At 39.0% G+C, this 25550-nt stretch overlaps 2 protein-coding genes and 2 long non-coding RNA genes across 4 annotated transcripts; 1 reads left to right on the plus strand and 3 right to left on the minus strand.

Annotated features, from left to right (window-relative positions):
* Positions 1–10762: 10762 nt before the first annotated feature.
* Positions 10763–13021, plus strand: LOC112175455 (acetolactate synthase 2, chloroplastic-like). Its single transcript, XM_024313134.2, is given in 2 exon segments — positions 10763–12337; positions 12340–13021. Coding segments are annotated over 2 exon segments (1980 nt in total). The 5' UTR covers positions 10763–10848; the 3' UTR covers positions 12831–13021.
* Positions 13022–13385: 364 nt separating this feature from the next.
* LOC112175456 (protein transport protein Sec61 subunit gamma) lies at positions 13386–14756 on the minus strand. Its single transcript, XM_024313135.2, has 3 exons — positions 14580–14756; positions 14369–14484; positions 13386–13596 (listed from the first exon to the last, which is right to left on the minus strand). Exons 1-2 carry the CDS (start codon positions 14671–14673, stop codon positions 14369–14371), a joined length of 210 nt encoding a protein of 69 aa, XP_024168903.1. The 5' UTR covers positions 14674–14756; the 3' UTR covers positions 13386–13596.
* An 8033-nt stretch (positions 14757–22789) lies between these two features.
* Positions 22790–23532, minus strand: LOC121050813. Its single transcript, XR_005804045.1, has 2 exons — positions 23292–23532; positions 22790–23099 (listed from the first exon to the last, which is right to left on the minus strand). It is a non-coding gene; the product is annotated as an uncharacterized LOC121050813 (long non-coding RNA).
* Positions 23533–23584: 52 nt separating this feature from the next.
* On the minus strand, positions 23585–24696 carry LOC112180131. Its single transcript, XR_002928119.2, has 3 exons — positions 24322–24696; positions 24119–24210; positions 23585–24006 (listed from the first exon to the last, which is right to left on the minus strand). It is a non-coding gene; the product is annotated as an uncharacterized LOC112180131 (long non-coding RNA).
* Positions 24697–25550: the final 854 nt, after the last annotated feature.

Raw genomic sequence — 25550 nt, forward strand, 5'->3', positions numbered from 1 at the left:
TAATTTGGCTGAAAATTTGCAGAAGTGATCTATACATTAAAAACTAAAAACTTCACGGTCGAGATCCCAAAATGCTATCGAAAAGTGAGTCTCACAAGATATCTCTAAAAATGACCCAAAAAAAAAAAAAATTTCCTTAATGGAAGGGGTCCTCTGTACATAAATGCACAACAATTAATTAAAATTTTAAAAATCGATGCAAAAGCACAGTCTAGCACAATAACTAGTCATGATCCACTATAACACCCTGGCCCCGAAGCCTCGTCTCTCTTTTTCTACATCTATCCTCTATGGATGGTTGGTACGGAGTTGAGCAGCAATCAGGAACAAGATGGATGGGTTTTCCTTCTCCCCCCTGTGGACAAAGATCCCTTCCTTTATACCTTCGATCACCCCCGTAATATGTGTGATACCCGAAACCCTCTCTCTCTCTCTCTCTCTCTCCTCTAAGGAGAGCTGGTACGGAGTTGGGAGAGATCAGGAACCCCATGGATGGGTTTTCTTCATCTTCTTTTCACTAACCTTCTCCCCTCCGTTTCCCTCTTTTCTTTTCTTTTCTTCCTCCAGAGACTTCCAGATAGACCTCAAGAGAGAGATGAGGCGGTGCTGCGAGAAGTTTCTCGCTTCCTTCCCCCCCCCCCTCTTTGATCTGATCAACATATATAAGTAGATTGGTCCATTTAACAATGGACGGTCCTGATCAACCGGTGAGTGGATCAATGGCTCACATTGCTCCACCAAATTTCCATTTCTTGATTTAAATCCCACAACCTCGTAAAATCGCCGTAAATAGCTCGGGTACTCGGAAAATTCTCCATAAATTTCCACGAATTCGTCGTGTCGTGTACTTTATTATCCAACTCTTACTAAAGATTTCACCTTGTGAAAAGTTTTGAAAATATTCTCGAGTGCTTTAACGTTTATCGAGATCGATAAGTAAATTATCAAACTATGTCACTCAAGCTCGATATCCAAGGCTCACAGATTCTTTTATTAACTTCTCAATGCTGGATATTACAATTTATTTCGGAAGTGTCTCAGGTATTGCATCCACAATAGAATGACAAATTGCAATTGAAGAGTATATGCTTTCGGAAAATCTGTCAATTCATACTCGAGTATTTAAGCGATGGTCTAAAATTGTGGTTCATGCACATCTAATTCTTTGCAAGTCAAGGGAAACAGGATTTTTTGTTTTCTTTCTTTTGAGTGATTGGACAGGGCCATTTCTTAATGACAGGCATGCATATGCGAACAGAAATCCTTGATGTGCAAGAAAATGTATCCAATGGTGAATGCAGTCCGCCCAGAACAAACAACCGAGTCAACGGACATTTCTGAAAGGGCCGGTTAGTGTTGTTGATGAGTATGCTATCCCTAATTCTGAAAACGTCCAGGTGCTTTAGAGCTGGCTAGCTAGGGTAATTATAAGTCTGAAGTGGCGGGCACACGAACCTTGATGGCCTATGGGGCGGTTCCTGCACCGTTGGGATAATAATTAAGGTCTAAATGATAATATGAGCTATGGCCCCGATGAATATTAATTTGCACCAAGGCCAGTTTGTGGAGCAGATCACATACTATATCTTTTATCGTTCATTAGACACTTTGCAACTCAAGTTTTGTACAGTACCTTGATCGAAAATTGCCATAAAATCACATTCGTGGCCTAGCAAACTTACAGGGGTTTATAAATCACAACTCACGAAAGTGTTTTTGGTCTGGAGATAGTACCTCACAGCCTCACTAATAAAATCTGGCATAGCTCAAGAACGGCTTAATCAAGTCCAATGTCCGAGCTCAAGTGTGCTCGCTGGTGAACGAGATCGCCTACTTCTTTGTCTGAAACAAAGTTGTCTACTTACGATCTCCTAAGAAAACAATACCCAAAGTCTGAAAGGCAAGTCGATTTTCGCATGAAAAAGGGTGCATGATAGTTTGAAAAGGCGAGCTCGTGGTTGTATCAGATGTAGCATTATGAAAGATGGTGCACTTCATTAGTTCATTATGCATAACAGAAATTTTGACTGAGGTGGTAAAATATCTAGCATATTACCTAGTTGAAGTAGTGTTTGAATAGTTTACAAACTGAGATGCCAAAGCTGCCATAATGATGCGTATTTTAATAGTTAGGAAACTTGAGATATCGGTATCTTATAGACATTAATGGATTCAGAAATTGTTTGATGTTAGGTTTTATGAAAAAGACTTGAAAATGGTATTAGCTCTGAATGGAAATCCAAAAGTTGTCATTATTATTGGTACTTCTCAAATTTATTTTCTTTGCTTGTACAAATACACTTGAAAACAATTATGCAATGAAGCTTATTAAATATGGGAGGCTGGCCAACTTGGGTGGCCAAGCTTCCACCAATCAATTGCATCATGTCACCAATCAAGTAATTCTTTCGGAAAAGAAAGATTTGATACTTCCATGTTGATACCAAATCATGCAGCAGTAGCATTCATTTTAGTTATGAGTACGCTTAGCTATTCACTGTAAACGTGAATGACAAAATATTTGCACTAATTTTAGAAGAAAAATAGAACTTATGTGATTCACATAGGTTTTGATTACGTCCTTACAACATTTCAGGGTAACTATTAATTGAAAACGTGAATAACTAAGCCCTAATTCTACAAGAAAAATAAAACCAACTAGGCGATGTTAAGAGTATGTTATATATCCAACTACAACAATTACAAACGTTGGAAGGATTATATAAATAACTATAATATCTTTTACAGATTCTAAAGTTTGGTATGTTAGTCAGATATGTACATATTGCAAAAAAATTAGATATGCTAACCAAAGTAGGGTTATTCTCTACATATTGCAAAAAATTATTAGGCTGAGCAGAAGTGTTCTATGTTGGTAGGCAGAACCAACTATTTTACATCAACTCTTTTGATGTGTCTTCAGTTGATTCTGTCAAGTCTGTTACTTCTTTCTCATTTGAGGGGTTGCCGTGAGAAGACAGAAATAATCATATGGACATGAAAGTGAAGTGATTCCAGTGAAGGATTGAATGTGAGGGCATGGGGGGTGTTTTATCACCTTCACTCATGACATAGTTAATTAGCTTTAGGGAGTATGATGTTCATGGGAATATGATGTCTAACATCAGTCCCATTGCAATAACCATCAAAAGTCTTCGATGTAAACTCTCTAGCATTGTCAAGTCCAATTGACTGAATAGGATGATCCGGGGAGTAAGCCCGTTGTCATATGATATGTACTAGGAGTGTAGTATAAGCAACATTTACAGGTGGACAATGGCACAACACGTGACCAGCGTGTTTGCGTGTCAACCAACATCATGAGATATTTAAATGTCCACAAGTTGGTTGAATCAATCCATAGGATCCCCATGGATTCTATGTAAGAACATAATGAGTATTTTCATATCCTTTGCATAGGACGGTCTCAGTCCTAATTTCCCTAAGGAACGAGCTTTGTAAAACGAGCGAGAGGCCTTAGAATCAATAGAAAATTACACACAAGTGTTAATTTGAAACTTAAATTAGTCATAAGGCCACCAATGTTTTCTTGTATACATAAGGCCACTTGTGGCTTTAAATTATTTTCAACCTGACAATTTTACCCTTCCACTAACTCCATAATCATCCGGCCAAAATGAATAGAAATTCATTCCCTCTCTCTCTCTCTATCTCTCTCTCTCTCTCTCTCTCCCCCCGATGTCTCTTCTTCTTCTCTTCCCTCTGCAATCACCAGAAAGAATCAATTCCGGCCATCATCTCTCATCACCGTCACCATCAATTGAACCACAACACAATCCAGACCAAAGCCCAGCCACCCCCCGCCCCGATTCCGATGACCACTGCCTCTGATCTGGTGAGATTCCAAGCTTACAAAAACTCGAAACGGCGTCGCGATGCCTGAAGATGACGACGTCGACGAAGAAGCTCTGATCGGAGCTACCTCACTGGAGTCTAACTCAGATCTCTCTGATTCTCTACTCATCTCGGATTCTTTCCGATTCTCTCGCTGGAGACGATTCTCTACTCATCTCCGATTCACTCAGATCTCCAATTTTGACTTGAGACACCTCACGAGCCTCGGCTCCGGCAGCTCCCTTCCTCACATCTAGCTCGGCTCCGGCAACACCCTTCCTCCACCGCTACCATCGCCTCTTCCTCCACCTCACCTGCATCGGAAACCTAAATGAGCACTGATTCTCCGGCGACGACGACAAGGCCTGCGACCTCTTCATCTCCAACCGGAAAGTCGCTCCAGCTCTTCGACATGGCCTACAGGTCAGACAACGACTACCACTTCAAGGTCATCTTGATCGGCCATGCCGGTATCGGCAAATCGGATTTGTTGTCCAGGTTCATGTGCAATGAGTTCAACCTCGAGTCTAAGTCCACCATCGGTGTTGAGTTTGCCACCCGGAGCAACCATGTCGATGATTAGATTGTCAAGGCCCAGATTTGGGACACCGCCGGCCAAGAAATGTGATAAGCTTTTCAATTCCATTCATTATTATCATTGTATTTGGTTTACTTATTGAGGTTGAGACCAAATCCTTCTGGTATTTTTGTTGAAATTAATTAGACGGCATGATTAGAATTTGTTTAGTTTGGTTTGATTTGATTGTGATTTATTGGAATAAATGGGCTTGGATTTGTTTGAATTCATCTGTTGTGGAATTTTGCAGGGGAGAGAAAGAGAGTTGTGCTCATGTGTGATGAGAGGATGGTTTTGTGGTTGAATTCTGTTTTCTGATGGTGTTGTGATGTATTTTGATTGATGAATAATGAACCATTTCTTGTATGTTATTTGTTGCAGTTAGTAACTCTCTATAACTGTTATTTGTTGCAGTTAGTAACTCTCTATAACTGTTATAGCGGCTTTTCAACATAGTGATAGTATCTTTCTATATCTATGTTAGTATTTTTTCAACATGATGTCAATTTTCATTTTCATTATTTCAAGTTAGCAGCTCCGAGTAATTGTTCTGGTAGTATTTCAATATCGTGATAGTAGCTTTATGTGTCTATGTTAGTACATTTTCAAGCTAATGTCAATAGATTTTTTGTTTCAAATCAGTAGCTCTCTATAACTATTTTAGTGGTTTTCCATCATAGTGTTCGTAGCTTTCTGTACCTATGTTAGTAGCTCTGTAATGTTAGTGAGAGAAGCTCGTTGGTGTTAGTGACAATAACTTTTGTTGTTGGTAAAAGTAGTTTTTAGTGTTTGTGAGAGTAGCATTTGTTGCTTATGAGAGTAGTTTTTGGTATTGGTGACAATATCTTTTGTTTGTGAGGATAGTAGCTTTTCGTTTTGAGGAGCAGAGGTTTTTTGGGTAAGGAGTAGCTTTTGTTGTTGGTGATAGTAGCTTTTGTTATTTCGCCGGAGGTTGCCGGAAATCTCACTAGAGTAGCTTTTGTTACTAGTGACAGTAGCTTTTGTTGCTAGTGATAGTAGCTTTTGTGACCTCGCCGAAAGTGGCTAAAAATCTCATACGAGTAGCTTTTGGTGTCAGTGATAGTAGCTTTTGTGGTCGCCGGAGTTTGCCGGAGGTCGGCCGAAGACCCGCCGGAGTTGGTTGGCGACCTTGCCGGAGAGGAGAGAGAGAATAATTGTTGATTTTGTACTCTAGTGGCATTTATGTAAATATATTGGTTTTTAATATCCAAAGTATTACACATTTTTTAGTCTAGTGGCCTTATGAGGGAAAAAACTAGTTGGTGGCCTTATGGCTAAAAAAACAATCAAAGATGCACTTATATGTAATTAACCCTAGAATCAACCAATAAGGATTTTGGTTGGGCCTAAGCGTCTGAAACACTATTTGAAGCAAAGTTGGTGATTGCAGCTTCACCTGGGGCGTCATCACCATGATGGATACCATCCATGGTGTCATGGATAGGAACTGTGCCATCCCTAGGCTGGTGGTGGACAGCGGCGGTGGTCAGACTTAGTCTAGGAATCAACTTTTGATTCGTGCTTCGTTTCGCTCGAAAGAATGGATGTCCATGTGAAGTTTTTAGTAGACGGATCATCGTATCATGACCAGGATGATCTATCCTGTCGTGACAAAACCAATATGTGTCTGAATCCAAGAGATCTTATCTCACGACTTTATTGGATTTAATAGCTTGAATAGTGACATAGAGTCCACTAGAGAGACACGTAAACTTCTCTAAGATGCGCCTGTGTTCGCAATCATTAGAGGTATTGCAAAAGAACTCATTTCCGTTCTCTACATGTGTTTTCGTATGGAATCTTTTGGCTATTCATGGGGTGCGATTTTCCCTAGGAGCATAGAGAGTTTCTATGACAATAATCAAGGTGCCATTTGGTAAGGGGGAACTTGGGCTATTCTATGTCCTTAAACTAATACTGATAGCCCAGACATCGTAGTCACAAAGTAATATGCTCAGAATCAAAATGGAGTCATAATGAAAAGAACTCGAAATTTTATTCGTAAGTCAACGGAGTACATCATTGTTTCTTAACTATTGAGAGAATCTAATCCAAATGCTAGCTAATGCAAAACAAAGGTAGTCGTTTGAATTCTTTTGGTAACTCCAAAATAAATATGACCAAGTAAGTAAAGAGATGTCAGTGGAGCAAAGCTCACTTAAGTATCACTTATCTCAAAACCTTCCTAGACATCATACTCATTTTGGATGAGCCTATGTGAAGAAAAACTAAACCAATGACATTTACTACAAAGTATATGGCAATTGCCTATTACATCTCTTGGAAAAATAAAGACTTAAACAGAATTGGCGATCTATTGATCCCAGCCAGATTTGAAGTCTTTAACCCTTCACTCTAGATCATCTTCTTGATCTTCTTGTTCCACATAGTGAGCTTCTCTTGCTTCACAATATGCTTTGTAGGCAGTGACAATTTCTTCACGAGCTCTACAAACGTGTGCCCAATGACCGGATACTCCACATCGAGAACATACATCTCTTTGCGCTTTGAAAGCGTCATTTAGATGGCTCTTAGTGTTGGTGGCGCCACTAACATGGTCAGACTCGTTGCCTCTCTCTCTCTCTCTCTCCACATTGACATCTTCGGTTCCGTGTCTGCCTATTTTGGCGGTTACATTCCTCATTAGAGTGAGAATATGGACCAGAACGTCCAGAATTGTCCCTAGATTTAGGGTTTCGCTCTTGGCGCCCTCCCTTAGGGGCGCGATTATAATTGGACTCTGGAATATGCTCTGTTCCCACTGGTCTCGAATTATATTTCTTCACAAAGATGTTGTCATACTTTTCAGCGACATTCATAGCTCTAATGAGCTCATGAAACCTTGTGATCCGTCCTTCAGTAACATAGATTCGATAGTTCTTTGCAACCATCAAAACAGAGACGGGGAAGGTAGAGAGAGTCCTCTCAATCAACATCACATCTGTGATATCTTTTCCACAGAATTACATTAAGGATTTAATGCGAAGTGCTTCCGAGTTGTAGTCAATAACTGACTTGAAATCACAGAAATGGAGGCTATGCCATCTCATTTCTAGTTCAAGAAGTAAGGAATCACGGACGTTACCAAATCTTTATTCGAGTGAGACCCACAACCTTCTGGGGTTTTCTTCGTTCATAGACTCATACTAGAGCGAATCATCCATATGACTAGTCATTAGAATGATGGCTTTCACCTTATTTGCCTCCAAGGCTGCTCTATTTGCTTCCAAAGATTAAGCTTGCTTAACAGTTAACACGTCCTGGCTAGGCTTGAGAATCGTATCCAAGATCCCATTGGCCTTGAGATGCTGGCGGACATCACGAACCCACTTGTGATATCCAGAGCCAGTTGTTCCCAATGGAGTGAAGTCCAGTTTATTTAGGTTACTCATCTTGAAAGAGAACAAGAAAAAGGGTTAGTTTTAGAGCGGGAAAAGCTACCACGAAAACATATAAAATTTCTTTGCGTAGTTGCTCCTAAGAAATTATGAATTTCCGAGAGTAATTGTTTTCAAGAAATTAGGGATTTTTGAGTGTAGTTGCTTCCAAGAAATCTGATTCCAAGAGCTATTGGATTAGATCGAAACAATGATGTAAGTGGCCGATCATAAATTCTCTATAAACTCTAAGTTTGGAGATCTCAACAAGCTCCAAACTTGGAGTGAGAACGAACCCCCACAATTCGACTTTTGGTCTCCCCTATGAAGAAGAAAGAGGGGGTAGAAGAAGGGAGGTTGCAAGTCCCAAAGAAAAAGAAGAGAAATTGAATAAAAACTCAAAAATGGGAACTTTTAGTAAAAATTACCTCAAAATAGGTTGTCGGAAAATTTGGCCTGAAAAGTCGTCGGAAAGTTGCTGGAAAAGTAGCAGACGGCCAGCGGTGGTTGGCTGGTGGGCTGCCCTTCTCCCAGGCCTGCTTCCTTTTTTTTTTTTTTTTGGGCCGCGTTTCTTCTTTCTTTGCTGGGCCTCTTCTGCACGTGGGCCAGCATCTTCCTCCTTTTTTTCTTCTTCTGCTGGTTTTTCTGTAGGCTGATTCAGTAACTTCTAGACCAGTTTTTAAAGTTCTTCTTCCAGTTCCTAAATCCTGGGATTGAGAAGCTGCTTCTGGCAAAATTTGGTACCAATCGGAGGTCCGGAAGGTGATGAACTAGTGGAGTATTTGCTGCGGGTGGTTTGGAGCTTCCAGTGGCTGGTTCCGTAGGTTTCCAGCCTGTTCTGGATGTTATGCTGCCGGTTCTTGACTCTTGGTGTCAAGGGCTTCAAGGTGTGCGGCAGGGCTCGAAAGGGTTTCAAGTTTTTGTATTCGGATTTAGGGTTTTGGCTATTAGGTTTTAGGGTTAGGGTGTCGTGCTGATAACGTGTTTAAGGAAAACTGAAATTAGGAGAGAATTGAGTCGAACTTTCATTGATAATAGGGACATCTTTATATAGAGGATTATAAGGCATAGAATCAGAGTTGTACAAGGAAACGTAATATTACATTGATTGGATATTTCCAAGATTCTCCGATATTATCTCTAATTCTAACCCTATTACCAATATGTCAAGTAACCTAGAGTTTGGGCCAGATACATATTCTAGATTTACTTGAACAATATATTATTTATGAAATTTTCCCTAAAATAAATTCAAAACTTTTTCTTTTTTTGAAAATAAATAAAATCAATACTTTCTCGTGGTAGGTTTGGCGTTGAGGATACTTTTCATGTGGTTAAAGGGTTGCTGAATACTTTATTTCTTGGTTGGAATCTGGGTCTGGATCCAATCATTTGGTCTTACTTGATTTTCTTTTATTTGCATGCTTTATTTTACTTTTGTTATTTAGTAGTGTTGGCTTTAGGCAATTAATAAGTCGCTACTAACTATCGGTAGATCGAGGTGAGCATCGTCCTGATTTTTGTGTTTTTTTTTGTGTCTTTCTATCCTAGTAAGGTGCGTGGTGAGTTCCTTGCTTCATCAAATGATTTGAGCCTCCTAATAGCAGAATAAAACAAAGTGGGAAAGCTGGTGCTGTGTTTTATGGCTCCATTTGAGCAATATCTTTCCGATACCACAATTGTAAAGCAAATTGGATAACCAATGAAGCACTCTTTACTAATCTAGGCTTTTCACATCCCCCATTTATTCAACTGTTTGATTAATGATTAAGACTTAAAGACAGCTGCACCAACTCTTCCATAAAAAAAAAAAGGTCAAATATATATCTATATTAGCCTAAACAAAGGCATTAAATAGGTAAATAACATAACTCAATACATATTAGAAATAAACATAATTTGAGATCTAATCTACACAAACTCTAGAACTTATTCAATATTTTTATAATTAAAAAAAAAGAAAATTTCATGTTTTCTCTTGCTATCATAACTATCAATATGTGAATGAGTTGGCCTAAACTTATACCTCAACATAGGTTGAGGAAGGAAGAAAGCGAGTGAAATTGGAAAACCATATTAACAAAACTAAGCGCTTGTATTGCTTCAAGAACTTTGAAATTTTGAATTAATAATTTTTTATATAAATATAAAAATATTACAAAAAAACATAGTGTTTCATGTAGTTTTCAAAACACTTGAAAGTAATTTTGAACACAAATGCTTCTCTGTCTGAAAACGCTTTTGAAAAGTAGTAAAAACACTTTTAGACATTTCAAAGGTAGTCACAAAACGGAACTGAAAAAGAGTTGTATAGGCTATGATATATATTTTTGAATGGATAGACTATGATATTTTAACAACCAGATTTTTAATTTGCTCAAAAAGAAAAATAATTACATAAAGACCAACAAGGCTGCACATCTAACGGCTGCACATGGGAATGCCTTTGTGCAGGACAGTTTTTACTTCTCGACTCCTAGTTTTCTTATGGCGGCTGTAGTAGCTGATCTCTCTTCTTTGTAAGAGCAAGTTCACCGATTGGGTTACCTACTATTCATTTTTTTTTAGTGTATATTTTCATTCTTTAGATCACGAAATACATTGTGCCCGTGACCCAGGGCAAGAAATACATTGTGCAGGTCACCATGGTGACCCAGAAAGTGATCCAAGGTACGAAATACACTGTGCCCGTAACCTAGAGGGTGAAAATACACTAAAAAGTTGTGAATAGTTGGTGACCTGATAACCCAACGGGTGCACTTGCTCTAATTTCTTTTGTTTCAATAACTCCTTGTGTCAAAAAAAAAAAAAAAACAAGAATAAAATATATATATATATATATATAAATAAGACCGAGTTAAAACAAAAAATATGAAATATTTAAACCATAGAAAAAGGGAAATTAAAAATATAAATAGGATAAACTCTTGTGGACAAGAGCCAACCTCTTCGCAGCCACACTGGAGCAATCAAAATCTCTGCACTCTTGAGAGGCGCCTCTCTCTCACCTCGTCAACAATGGCGACCATAGCTCCACCCTCTTCCTCCTTCTCCAAACCCTCTCTTCCCACCAAATCCCCAAACCCACTTTCCCGATATGCCCTCCCCTACTTCCCTTACCCCAACAAGCACACACCCTTCCGCCCTCTCCACATCTCCAACTCTCTCACCCCCAAAGCCACCACCACACCTGTCACCGCTACCACAACAATCACCGCTGCTCCTCCAGACCCAGCAACTCCAATTCCCCGATTTGCCCCTGACGAGCCCAGAAAAGGCGCCGATGTCCTCGTGGAGGCCCTCGAGCGCCAGGGCGTCACCACCGTCTTCGCCTACCCCGGCGGCGCGTCGATGGAGATCCACCAGGCCCTCACGCGCTCCACCACCATCCGCAACGTCCTCCCCCGCCACGAGCAGGGCGGCGTCTTCGCCGCCGAGGGCTATGCGCGCGCGTCGGGCCTTCCGGGCGTATGCATTGCCACCTCCGGCCCCGGCGCGACCAATCTGGTCAGCGGTCTTGCCGACGCGCTCATGGACAGCATTCCGATGGTGGCAATCACCGGACAAGTGCCCCGCCGGATGATCGGAACTGATGCATTTCAGGAGACGCCGATTGTTGAGGTAACCAGATCCATCACCAAGCACAATTACCTTGTTCTTGATGTAGAGGACATTCCTATAATTGTTAAAGAAGCGTTTTTCCTAGCTACATCGGGTAGACCCGGCCCTGTTTTGATTGATATACCCAAAGATGTGCAGCAACAGCTTGTGGTTCCAGATTGGGACCAACCCATTAGGTTAACTGGTTACATGTCTAGGTTGCCCAAAAGCCCCAGTGAGGTACATCTGGAGCAGATTGTGAGGTTGGTGTCGGAGTCGAAGAAACCGGTGTTGTATGTTGGTGGAGGGTGTTTGAACTCGAGTGAGGAGTTGAGGCGGTTCGTGGAGCTTACTGGGATCCCAGTTACTAGTACTTTGATGGGTCTCGGGACTTACCCGAGCTCCGATGAAGATGACTTGTCACTGCAGATGCTTGGGATGCATGGAACTGTTTATGCTAACTATGCTGTGGACAAGGCTGACTTGTTGCTGGCTTTTGGTGTGAGGTTTGATGATCGTGTGACTGGGAAGCTGGAGGCATTTGCTAGCCGGGCTAAGATTGTGCACATTGATATTGATTCTGCAGAGATTGGGAAGAACAAGCAGCCTCATGTGTCTATTTGTGGTGATGTGAAACCAGCGTTGCAAGGGTTGAACAGGATATTGGAGGGGAAATTGGAGAAGCTTAAGCTTGATTTTTCAGCTTGGAGGGCGGAGCTGAAAGAGCAGAAATTGAAGTTTCCATTGGGTTACAAGACTTTTGGGGAGGCCATCCCTCCTCAGTATGCCATTCAGGTTCTTGATGAGTTAACTGAAGGGAAGGCTATTATAAGCACTGGTGTTGGGCAACATCAGATGTGGGCGGCTCAACATTACAAGTATCTTAGGCCCCGACAGTGGTTGACTTCGGGGGTTTAGGAGCCATGGGTTTTGGATTGCCAGCTGCTATGGGGGCTGCGGCAGCAAATCCAGGTGCTATTGTTGTCGACATTGATGGTGATGGAAGTTTTATGATGAATGTCCAAGAATTGGCAACAATCAAGGTGGAGAATCTTCCTGTCAAAATTCTGCTGTTGAACAATCAACATTTGGGTATGGTTGTTCAGTGGGAGGATCGCTTCTATAAGGCAAACAGGGCTCACACATACCTGGGCAACCCAGCAAATGAGTCTGAGATCTTTCCAAATATGCTGAAGTTCGCAGAAGCTTGTGGGGTACCAGCTGCCCGTGTGACGAAGAAGGAAGACCTCAAAGCGGCAATCCAGAAAATGTTGGACACTCCTGGGCCATACTTGTTGGACGTTATTGTACCACATCAAGAGCATGTGTTGCCTATGATCCCAAGCGGTGGTGCTTTCAAAGATGTGATAACTGAGGGTGATGGAAGAAGAAGTTACTGATTTCATTTTGTTTTAGTATGTACAATTTTGCTTAGTTTCAGTATGAGTAATCATATTAATGCGTTCTGTCTAGTGAGCAAGTTAAGTGTTGTGCTTTGTATTTCTTGGTTCATTTGTGCTGATCTAATAAGAATAATGTTCTATATTTCACTTCTGTGTAATCAAGTTATGAATCATTGTCTGTACCTTCATTATATATTATTGCAAATGATCTAGCAAATGCACGTCATTTTCTTTAAGATGACTTGAAAAGAACAGTGATTTTAACTGCACAATATAACCATTTCCAGTGTTTAATTCAGTCAACATAGCTTCCATGTAAGAAGCGGCTGGAATTCTAAAAACTCGCTCAGTTGGAGAACTCGAATCCCAATTGGGCGAAACAAGTACCAACTCCTGAAGATTAGAAATCAAAACAACGTTTCTTTAATGTATGTCTAAATTTTCCCAATCCAGCCCTTTTATCACAATTGAAATAATAACATTACCATCTCTGCTGCTCTTTATTGGTCAAAGGGGCAACTGAACAACCATAGATACGAGAACCAAGCAATATAAGGATGAAAAAAAAAAATACTACAAGGCACATGGATTAAGGTCTCAATTGTGAAAAATTAGAAACTGCATGATTCATCGTTTTACAAACGTACTGTAAACATATCTTAAAGGGAACCAAATGAGAACTAAAAAGCACACACTAATGCCTCCTCTTCAAACTCTCAAATTGCTGCACCTATCATCTATCAAACTTGATCTTCAGCATGACCTGATATTATATAGGAAAACAACATCAGTCCCAATCCTCATATCACTGTTTGAAGAAAGAAGAGCATTGCCAAAACAATCCAATAAAACAGAAATCAATATATTACACATCAATAAATCCACTGAACATGTAAATAACAGTGACTTCAAGTTATCAGGACACATACCAAGTTTCATAACAGAAAACTGAAGATAACCGTGATAGCATATCGAACTTTGCAATATCACAACACAGTATTATAATACAGCAACAGAGAAAACCAGAACTCATAATTCTTATCAATCACGCCACAAGGAGATGTCCATTACATCATTTCATCTCGTGTATTTCTAACCAAAACCAAGATGCAAAACATTACAACTACTTCAACTGGGGTGAAATACTCAAACCGATGACCATGCACCAAAAGATTGTATAGGCAACTTCAGCATACAAAACCATTTCAAATATATTGTCATGGAAAACGCAATATGCAGCTATAAGCTATTGCCTTCACTACTTACTTCCTAAATTTCTCACAGATGCATGAACCAAAGGCACAAACTGGCATTCAATTTCCAAGGCATCACAAACTACTAAATTATAATCCTCCCTCAGCTGAATGAGCTCATAAATTCTAATACACAAGCACATAATCTGAACTAAACCTTAGCAATATTCCACCATCACAAAAAAAAAAATCTCAATCCAGAAGCTCTTGCATGCAAATAAAATCTCTTGAAATTCAATTACTCAAAACTAATTAGACAAAAAACGATGCAGAATTGAATACCTAAACAGATCCGACGATGATGTTGTTGATGGGAATGAAGATCAGCTTGACGAAGAACCCAACGAATCCCATCACCACGAATCCAATCGCGGTCCGGAGCGCCACCTTGGAGAATTCTGCAGCAGAAATAAATCGGGCACCAAATCCATCAAAATCTCTTAAAAGCTCGTACAAAACCGGATCTAGAAGAAAACAGAGATGGGCGTGTTACCTTTGCGATCGGGCTTGTGGCAGCGCTTGACGAGTCGGATGGAGTCCTTGGAGAACTCTCTGAGGGGATCCACGACTGAGTCTATGGCGTCCATCTTCTGTGTGAGGGAATTGAGAGAAGAAGATCTGAGATTGTATAGAAGAAGACGGAGTGGTTTAGACGCGTTAGGACACTGGTCAATATAAAGGAGGATTTTCTTTCTTTCTTTCTTTTGAAGGTTATTTTGGAGTGAGGCTCAATTGTTTGGGTTGTTCTAGGCCCACATATCTCCACGCTACGGTTGCTCATTGTTTGGGCCTTGGGAAATTTTTTGTTTTTTGTGGTATTGTTTGATCGACGTACGATATTTTGATCTACGACAACAAGGCATCAACAAAGGGTTGTGTGGGAGGTATGGAAAGAGAGTTATATCACTAGACTAAATAGTGGATTTACCCACTTATGATAACTTGAAGGTTTTTATTCAAAAAAATAAAAACAACTTGAAGGTTTAGTGCTTAGAGAATGTCTCCAAAAAGCTTTAGAAAAAAGGACGTAAAAAAAAGTTCAAGTAGAAGGTGATGGCAAAACTTCACTTGAGTAAACAATAACTATTACTCAGAAAATAATATACCTTTGTTGGTGACTGTTTGGTGGGTTCTGAGTGACGTCTCTCATCCCATCTTGCTCCCCGGTTCTTTTCGATTAGGTTTAAGACCTTGGAGGTAGGGCTGTCAATTTCGACACGACCCGATAACACGACTCGAAACCCGCACGAAATAAAGCGGGTTGAACCCGCACGATTAAAAAGCGGGTCGACGGTGGGTCAACCCGCCATAACCCATTTAATAAATGGGTCAGCCACGGGTCAACCCGCCAACACGAAGTGAACCCGTATAACCCAATTGTGCTATGTTTCTTCTTGAAATTTTGGACATTCATAGTATTTTATCATAGGATTAGACAATTTGAAATATTTCGCTTTTTAATTATTGGATTTAATTATTTATGAATTATAGATAATTATTTATATTCTTCGTCTTGTGAAGTTTTTAGTGAATTTAATCAATTTATGCATTTTTTTAGTTAAATGGGTCGCATTGTTAACGCTTAAATGAGTCATTTTGTCTAACAAGACACGACCTATTTATTAAATGGGTTAAGCGGGTTGGAAACGGGTAACCCGTTTAATAAATGGGTTGGGTTTGAGTTTAAATTTTTAACACGATTATTAAATGGGTTGGGTTTGGGTTTATATTTTGTGACACGACATATACCTTAACCCGACATGAACCCAACCCGACACGACCCATTGACAGCTCTAGTTGGAGGTTATGTTATCGACCTTATATTGACGATGACTAACTATATATGCATTGCGTATTGCGTCTGTCCTGATAGGAATTTAAATTATTCATGTTGAACCGCATCAATGTTTTCAATTAACTTTACATAATTACTTCACCCAAGTAAGTATTTGCTTGAGTTTTTGGTTGATTTGATCTTTAGTTGGTTGATCGGTAATCCAATGATTCGCATTGTATTTCATAACAATTGAACTTTGTTGTAAAGAACCTGTGACGGAATTCTTGTAAAATTAAAACATAAAATAATATGATAATATCTTGAAAATGAGAATAATAATTTAGATAAGATTGAAAATAATATAATATATTGGTTTGGTTTTTATATAGAAAAAACTTATTGAATTGAGGCGTGCAAGCACATTGTCCTAAAGATAAAACAATTCTTCGAGTTTCGTCATGTAGCTAAGAAGTTCTATTGAACCTTAATCACCCGTGCACTCAAAACAGTGTATACTTAAAATAAATATATGTATTGTTAACTATAGGCTTGGGACTTTAGACCCGAAAAACCGTGGAACCATTTGGTGCTGTTTTTTTTTAAAAAGTAGCTGTTTCCTGTTAAATCGAACCGAACTATTTTTTACGGTTCGGTTTCGGTTCTTGTCATTCAAAACAAAAAAAAAACGAACCGGACACTTGTCCTTCTACTATTATGAGTTATCAGTTTAGCTAGGGCTTTAGTTTGGTAATTGCTTAACGCTTTTAGCCTCAGTCTCAGACATCAGTTCTTCTTCTTCCCCTCTTCAGTTCGTCGACCCAATTCAACAGTTGATTCACCCTAAAAATTCTTACCCAATTCATCAGTTCCTCATTTCGTAACCCCAAATCACCTTTTCAGTTTGAAAACCCTGATTTCTCTGAAAACCCCAAATCCCCAATTGGAGAAATGGAATCATTCTACTCATTCTACTAATTCTAGTCATTTGACTCATTCTCCGGTAGCCGACAATGAGATTGTGGCTGCTGAAGCAGCTGAACAAACTGGAGCTGATGAACACACTGGTGAAGCACCATCTCCCAGTCCGACGGCGACGACAACAACTCGTTCTTCGAAACATAAAGGGAAGAAGAAGTTTGTGAGCAGTGTGAAGAGAAAGAGGGAGAAGAAGATGAAGGCAGAGAGGTCATCTGTTTGGGAGCACTTCACCAAATTCGACCAGCCATTAGTGGAGATTGTTGACGGAAAGGAGACAGTAGTCGGCAATACGAAGTGAGCTCAATGTATGTACTGCTCTACTCATTTGGCTTGTGATTCTAGGGAAAATGGTACTAGTTCACTTAGGAAGCATATAAAACTAGTTTGCAAAGGGTACCCTGGTAGGAATAACCTAGAAGAGAGTCAACAAATCTTAAGTAGTGATGTGTTCGATCAAACATCTACTTTAGTTTCAAGGCAATGGTCATAAGAAGCATGTCTAGATGTTGCTTGTGTGATGATTGTATTGGATGAGTTGCCTTTCAGTGCTATTGAAAGTTCAGGATTTAGGCATTTCTGTAAAGTGGCAGTACCAATGTGGGATGTACCTCGTAGGAAGGTGGTGGTTAAGAACTTTTTGCGAATGTATGATACAAAAAAGGAGACACTTAAGAGAGAGTTAAGAGGACATTCTGTCTGTTTGACAACAGACACATGGACCTCATGTTAGAACATAAATTATATGGTAGTCACTGCCCATTTTATAGACTCTGGGTGGAATATGCACAAAAGAGTGCTCAATTTTTGTGTTGTTCCAAACCACACAGGCAATACCATAGGAAAAATTCTTGAAAGTTGCTTGATTCAGTGGAACTTAGATAGGGTTTTGACTATATCGGTCGATAATGCTTCAGCGAACAAGGTTGCCATAGAGTACCTTCAGAAAAAAAGAAAAAGAAAAAAAAAGAGTGGATGGCTAAGGAAACCACTGTTTGATGGGAAGTTTATGCATGTGAGATGCTTAGCTCACATTGTAAACATTATTGTGAGGTCTGGTCTACATATAATGGATAGGTCAGTGGCTAGCATTAGAAATGTTGTTCGATATGTGAGCAGTTCAGGGCAAAGACTTGATGTATTCAAACTGTGTGCTGAAAAAGAGATATTAGATTGTAGCAAAGTCTGTGTTTTAGATGTGCCAACAAGGTGGAATTCCACCTTCATCATGTTGGACACAGCTTTAGAATTGAAGAAGGCTTTTGACAGAATGGCAGATGAGGAAGATGCAAAATATAGGTCATATTTTGATGAAGAGGACGATTTAGATGAAGAACTTGATGAAGCTGAAAATATTAGGGCAGCAAGACACTCTAGCAAGAGGGTATGGCCCCCCGTTGAATCTGATTGGGAGAAAGCAGCAGTTTTTGTAAAGTTTTTGAAGGTGTTCTATGATGTCACAGTTGAAGTGAGTGCACAACTCAAGCCTACAGCACACAAAGCCTTCCATGACATAGTTACAATCAGGGAAGAGTTGAATCATCTGTTTCACAAGCCCATTGACAATCAATCAACTGAGTTTGACAAGATTTTGTTTGGAATGGCTAATAAAATGAGGAACAAGTTCAAAAATTACTTTGGATCCATAGAAGACATCAATTAGCTTTTTTTGGTTGCACTTGTCTTGGATCCAAGGTACAAGTTGAAGAATGTTGAGAGAGTGTGTGAAATATACCTTGCCATGGACTCGGTTGAGATTAAGAAGAAATCAGATGAATTGAAGCAGCTTGTGGTCACTCAATGTGACATTTATGCATGTTCTAGTGGTGGTAACAGTGCAGTGAGCGCACAAAAGAAGAAACAGGGCAGTAGCATCGTACCTGCCGCACCAAGACCAAAAGGTAACAAAGGAGGAGTGAGGGCTGCAATGCTAGCAGATTGGAACAAGCAGCTTGAAGGTGAAGCAGTGGTGGTTGGAGGAGAGGTTGATCAATACTTGCTAGATCCTATTGAGAAGCCTAGAGATGATGAAAATTGGAAGATTTTGGATTGGTGGAAATTGAATGGTGATAAATATCCTAACTTGCAAGCTGTGGCAAAGAATGTTTCAGCAATCCAAGTCTCCACAGTGGTTAGTGAGAGTAGTTTCAGCACAGGGAAGAGGGTGATTGATCCACATTGGAGTTCTTTAACTTCTAGAATAATAGAAGCCTTCATTTGCCTCCAAAACTGGCTCAAGTCTGATGCAATTATGGGATTGGAATATATTCCAACCATTGAGGAAATGGCTTTCTTTGAAGAGGTTGAAAAAGGTATACTTGCTGTTGTTAATGGCTTATTGGCTCTCTTTATTTTTTTTTTCAGCTTTCATTATGTGTAAAACTTGTGTTTATCTATTTCTATTTTCTGTGCAGAACAAGCAGATGAAGATAGAAAAGCAAAGAAGCAAGCAGCTGCATTGGCTGAACAGATTGCTGCCACTCAACAAAGCAAGAATGCTACAAAGGTTTCCAAAGTTTCAAAGGCTAATGATGCTTCAAAAAGTTCAAAGACTGGAAACACTAACAAAAAGAAATGACCTTAGGTTTGTTTTTGTCCTTTAAGTCTTTAACTTAAATTTGATTGATTTGTCATTTCTGTTGTTGGAATTTGGAAGTTGGAACAAGTTGTGGTAGTTTGCAGTATTTGAGTTTTTGATTGTTTTTGTGTTTGATGAATTGATCAAATGATCAAACACACAAACTTAAAGTTCAGATTGATTGTGGTATGTGGATTACATATGGATTGTTTGTGACTTTGTGGGAATTGTGGCTTGTGAAAATGAAAATTGAATTCTGGCATTCTGCACAAATGTGATTTTGTGCTTTTTTGGTTTTTTATGCTAGTTTGATCTTTCATACATTTGCCCTGTGATTATGGTCTGCAGTTGTGGTGCTTTGAAGTTTGAAGTTTGAAGAATGCAACTGGTTTATACATACATATATATATATATATATATATATATATATTTATTCTAGTTTGGAGTTTGGACTTTGACAGTTTCAGTTTGGTAATTGGATGATGTAATTGAGTCTTTGACAGTTTCATAATTTGGTCATTGGTACTTTTTTAGTTTTTTTTTTAGACAGTTTGATCACTTGATGATTTTGATCATTTGATAATTTCATATTTTCATTCATTTGACAGTTTCAGTTTGGTAATTGGATGATGTGATTGGGTCTTTGACAGTTTCATAATTTGGTCATTGGTACTTCTTCAGTTTTTTTTTAGACAGTTTGATCACTTGATGAGTTGATGACTTTGATAATTTGATAATTTCATATTTTCATTAATTTGATTCTTAGATTGATTGGATGCTTCTCATTTGATCTTTTGTAATTGTATCTCATTTGCTGCACTTGAAATGGTCATAACACATTTTCAGGTTTCTCATTTGCTATACTTGATTGGATGCTTCTCATTTGGTAATTTTGCTTCTGGAAATTTGATAACAACTCAAAAGAATGCAGGTTGAGCTTTTGTTTCGGAACCGAGGAACCGGCATAACCGAACCGAAAGAATACGGTTTGGTTTCATGTCGGTTCTAGCTTACAGAAATGCAGAACCCGAACCGATAAGTATAGGTGCAGTTCGGTTTGGTTTCGGTTCTGAGAGTTTTTTTTTTGAAACCCGAACAGTCCCAGGCCTATAATCCAACAGTATTGGATAGAAATTGACACATGCAATACAATTAACTAAACTAAATCATAAATACGTTGAAACAGAATGCAAGAAGCATAAATGTGGGGTTGTCTTCCCTCATGAGTTGACGACCAAAGATATTGTGAACGACATTGCAAGAGTAATCAAGAAATTATTCAACTGAATTAATATTTACTTCCACGATCTCTCTCTCTTTCTCTCTCTCACACACACACACACTATCTCTCTCTCTCTCTCTCTCTCTCTCTCTCTCTCTCTCTCTCTCTCTCTCTCTCTCTCTCTCTCTCTCTCTCTCTCTCTCTCTCTCTCTCTCTCTTTGAGTGAAGCAGATGACAGATCTGAGTGAAGTTGAGGACAGATGTACTGTCCATCAGAATATAGGGAGCATAAATCTCAAGGGCACTAACCATTTAGTTGCCCATAACGCCAATAATGATATTTATGATGGACAATCCAATGGTGAAGAAAAGGAATTGACAACCAGTGGCACCAAGCCATCAACTCTAACACCTGACAACAACATTGGGATTTCAAATGTATCTATCCTCTTAAAGTTCATCGCTTTCGTAGGTTGTCATTACCATCTACTTGTTCAAAAACATGTCTAAATCAATGATGGAAGCCTTCCATATTTCTATTTATGCATTGAGGGGTACATTAATTGTTTGGTCACCGAAAGGTCTGGGCTTGCGAGCAGAATCTCTGAAGGCAAAGGACCTCATGAAAGTATTGTGAAGTTGTTTTATAGATTGAACAACTTCTTCACTTAATCATGTTATTATATTAGTTAGTAGGCATGCTCACCTAAGGGACAGTTTTTAAGGGACTGTGAGGGACAAGTGAATCTGATGGCTGAAAATAAATACATAGTTTTAAGTTCTTATAATTTCTGCTTTTATATTTAATACATGTGGTTGAGATGCATTTGTCCCTCACAGTTCCTTAAAACTGTCCCTTAGGTGAGCAAATATCATTAGTTAGTGTTAAAAACTATTAAGTTAGACTGTAGTTAAGGTATTTCGATAGTTATCTTTTAGGCCCCGTCTGGTTGGCAGGAATGTCAAAATAAGAAACTGATTAATTATTTTCCTTTCCTAACTAATATGGAATCTAATAGGTTTTGGTATTTCCATGTGGGTGTTTGGAACATATTGGAAATTAAATTCTGGAATTTATTTTTTCATTCCTATTGTAGTGTTTGGTAAGTCATAAGAATGAAATATAAAATTGTAATTTTCAATAACACACTTTTATTAATTTAAAGTACAAATATGACATCAAAACAAAAAACCACAGAAATTGCTTACATTCTATATATTGTATATAGGGACTTGACCTAATTGCATGAGCTGGAACAAAAACAAACTCTCATACAAGAGATTGACTATATGAACAAGTCATCAGACCATCTCACTATCATCTCTTGCATCAACTTCAGCATGTATTGAACTTGTCACATAGAAAAAAAAAGTTAAATATGCCAAGGAAACATTATTTTATTAAACACCAAAAGCAACATATATAGTTGTGTTCGATCAATCCAAAACAATAATGATCTCAATTATAAATAACCAAAACCAACCAAAATTTCATGTCTTGGTGGCTTGAACCCAGTAAGAGGGTTTAACCAAAACTCAAAATGATTTAGTGAAGCAATTCCTCCACCCATTCTTTTTTAACATCTCCAGGGAGACTGAGAAGGCACTACTACACAAAAGGCTTCACACGACGGTTTAAAACTGTCGTCTCACGTTTTTCATTTTCGTGGTCTATCGAGGCGTCGTCTGATGAAACGCTGTCAGACGACGGTTGAAAACCGTCGTATACCGATCATTGGGTCGACGGTTTGCAGCTGACTTCGTCGTCTGATGGACCGGCAGATCTGCCGACATGCTGTCGACAGAAATATGTCGTGGTGTGACTTCTACTCATACCACTGTTTTAGGATTCCAGCGTGGTGTGACTTCCACTCATACCACGGTTTTAGGATTCCAGCGTGGTGTGACTTCTACTCAGACCACGCTTTTTAGGAAAATGTGGTGTGATGACTTAAAAATTCAGTGCATGTGTGCTTTCACACGACACATATAACTCAAACTGTTGTACCATGACATATGAGACCATGATATCAATACAAACCGTCGTCTGAATTGTAGTAATTTTGTTTGATTGTACCCTAAAAACCTCATCAAATGACATATTTTCCTACTATTGTTGTAATGGCAAAATTCAGATTCTGGAAGCAAAAATGACCAAAAGAATGGTAATTTAATCATAATAGAAAGCTGTTATAATCCCATAGCATTCTAAATGGATCCGATGTATCCACAAAATAAGGGATCACAAAATAAGGCGAACTGCAATTAAGGCCAACCCAAAAAAGACCAACTTCTAGCCTCAGTACAACTTCTACCTAAACAAATTTCTCTCTATCACTTCAAAAGCTTTCGTCACTGCTCCATCTTCCACATGATTGTCCGGTGCATTCTTCAAGTTTCTTCCCCACAGCCTCTAAGTCTTCCCTGACATCTGGCTTGTACTCAAGATTCAAATCCAACTCTAAAACTTTCAAAAAATTCAATATCAAAGCCAAAAATGCACACACAAATTTGAAACAACCACTACACCATAAAATTCCATTGATAGCAACCCAAAGTCTGTAACATACTAACAGAATTTAAATGCCATGTAAACAACGATCTAATATTGGTCTACTATAGATTAGAAATTAATGTCTTTTGTGAGACTGACTTTGAATGGTTTTGAGCTGAGCGGATGAGCAGTTCTTTATATTGAGCTTGCAGTTTCGCCAAGTTCCATCAGGATCCGCAACACCTAGTACCAAAATGTTCATATATAAACAAAGTGACCTTAGGAATTAGACAAAGTGAGAGAGGGATGTATACTAAGGTAAAATGTGCAAGTATACAAAAGGGGTAAAGCTCTCTTGCTAGACTTTAAATCAAGATCACGCAATCAAACATAATTCTACCTAATCAATAGTTCTCACTCACATCACACGAAAATAACAGGAAAACATAATCAATTTCAATCATCCTTCTGTCACTGAAAAGCCCAAAGAATTAAACATTCACCTACATAAAGACCCTAAAATATTGTCATAAGTTCTCTACACTTGTTTCCATTTCCAGGCAAAATCTCACATACAGCAAAAAGGTACTTACTTCCCTGTATAGAATTTGTTTTCAACAGGTTACAATTCTTAAAAGTGTTAGATGTGTGGTGGTGTTATTAGCTACCTCAGCATTTGATGAAACTCTTTCAGCAAATGCAGCACAAACAACACTTTTCATCATTTTTACTTCCTGCATAAATTGCAATAATAAACTGCAAGTTTTGGCCAAAGGAAACAACAAATTGCAGACAACTTTCAAGTAAACTTACTGGCATCTCATTATTTGGTCATTCAACAGATAGTCACAATCTGATCAACCATTGTTGCTCCCTGCAATCCAAAACGCAAGTTCTTTTTTTCAATATCTATAGCCAAACAGAAGAAGATGCATGCTCATTGAAAATTACTCCCAAACAAAAATCAAAATCCTTTAAAAGTATACATTGAAGAAGAAGCCTGCTCTGATGGCTGTAATCTGATAAGGCACATGAGATAAAACCTCGAGTGTTCCCAAGTTTAATTAAGAAAAAAAACCTATTAAAAAAAAGAGTAAAGACATAAATATTTCTTATGAAGAGAATAGAATTACTAAGCACACTGACTTCAATTCCAAGAGAGAGGAAAGCAATTTGAGTACATATACACCGACAACAAGAGGGCGATTTCAAGAGCTTCGGCGTCCTTGAATGTAACAAATGCAGTCTTTAATTGACGAGGGCTGACCTTATGTTCTGGGCAATGGCTTGGCTATCCACAATTGAGACCGGGTACCGTGACATTTTTGCTGTCGCGAACTGTGCCTCCGCAATGCTCACCGTCCTCCCTTTAACTATATCTCCAATCTCATATTAAACATAGAAGAAATCTGTCAACAATCATTAGTAACATAAATTCAAATTGAGAAACAGAAACCCTAACCCCCAATTTCACATTCTCATACCCTGACAAATTAATCCCAAATTAATATCCTAACTTTCAATGAGATCGAGAATTCAAAAACCTAAATCCCAATCACCATAACATAGAGTGAACAAGAAAAAGAGAAAGGAAGAGGAAGATCGAGGACTTACCATCAGGTTCCATGACAAAACGAAAGAAAAGAGAGACTGAGAGAAGATATGAGAGACTGAAGGTTTCTTCCCATTAAACACAGCATCAGGTCTCACAAAAAAGAGGTTTTTCCACGACTTAATGCAACCACCGAATAGATACACATCTGCCTCACTGCAACCCAACAAATTCAATTACCATCAGAATAAAAGGACCAAAACACTCACAGAAACTGTCCAAAAGGACCAAAACAGAGCAGTCCAAACAATCAAACTTAATCTCATGATTCTCATCAACAACTCAACAAGACAACAAGAGTTACAAGACAACGGAAACCATGAGTCATCTGCTCTGACTACTCATCAACAACACGGTCATCAGTTCATCACAGTTCAATACAATACCCAGCAACTAAACATTCACAGACTCACAGTTTGATAACATTCACAGTTTATAACATTCACAGAATCACAGTTTGATACTTTGAGAGTTGAGACAATGACTCACCACAAAACCCAGAAATCACCGAGCTTGCAGAATCCAAAACCCAGAAATCGAGCTTCAACTATCAGTCAATCACCGAGTTTGAATTTTGAACCCAGAAATCAAGCATGAAGAATCACCAAGTTTCGAGGTTGAACCGAGCTTCAAGCCTTAAACCCAGAAATCGAACCCAGAATTCCCAGAAATTGAGCTTGAAGAATCAGTGAATCACCAAGCTTCGTGGTTGAAGAATCACCGACCTTTAAGCCTTGAACCCAAAAATCGAACCTAAAATCGAACCCAGAAAGCCCTGAAAATCGAACCCAGAAAATCAAAAATTG

The sequence above is a fragment of the Rosa chinensis genome, chromosome 7, assembly GCF_002994745.2.
Source record: "Rosa chinensis cultivar Old Blush chromosome 7, RchiOBHm-V2, whole genome shotgun sequence".
NCBI lineage: Eukaryota > Viridiplantae > Streptophyta > Magnoliopsida > Rosales > Rosaceae > Rosa > Rosa chinensis.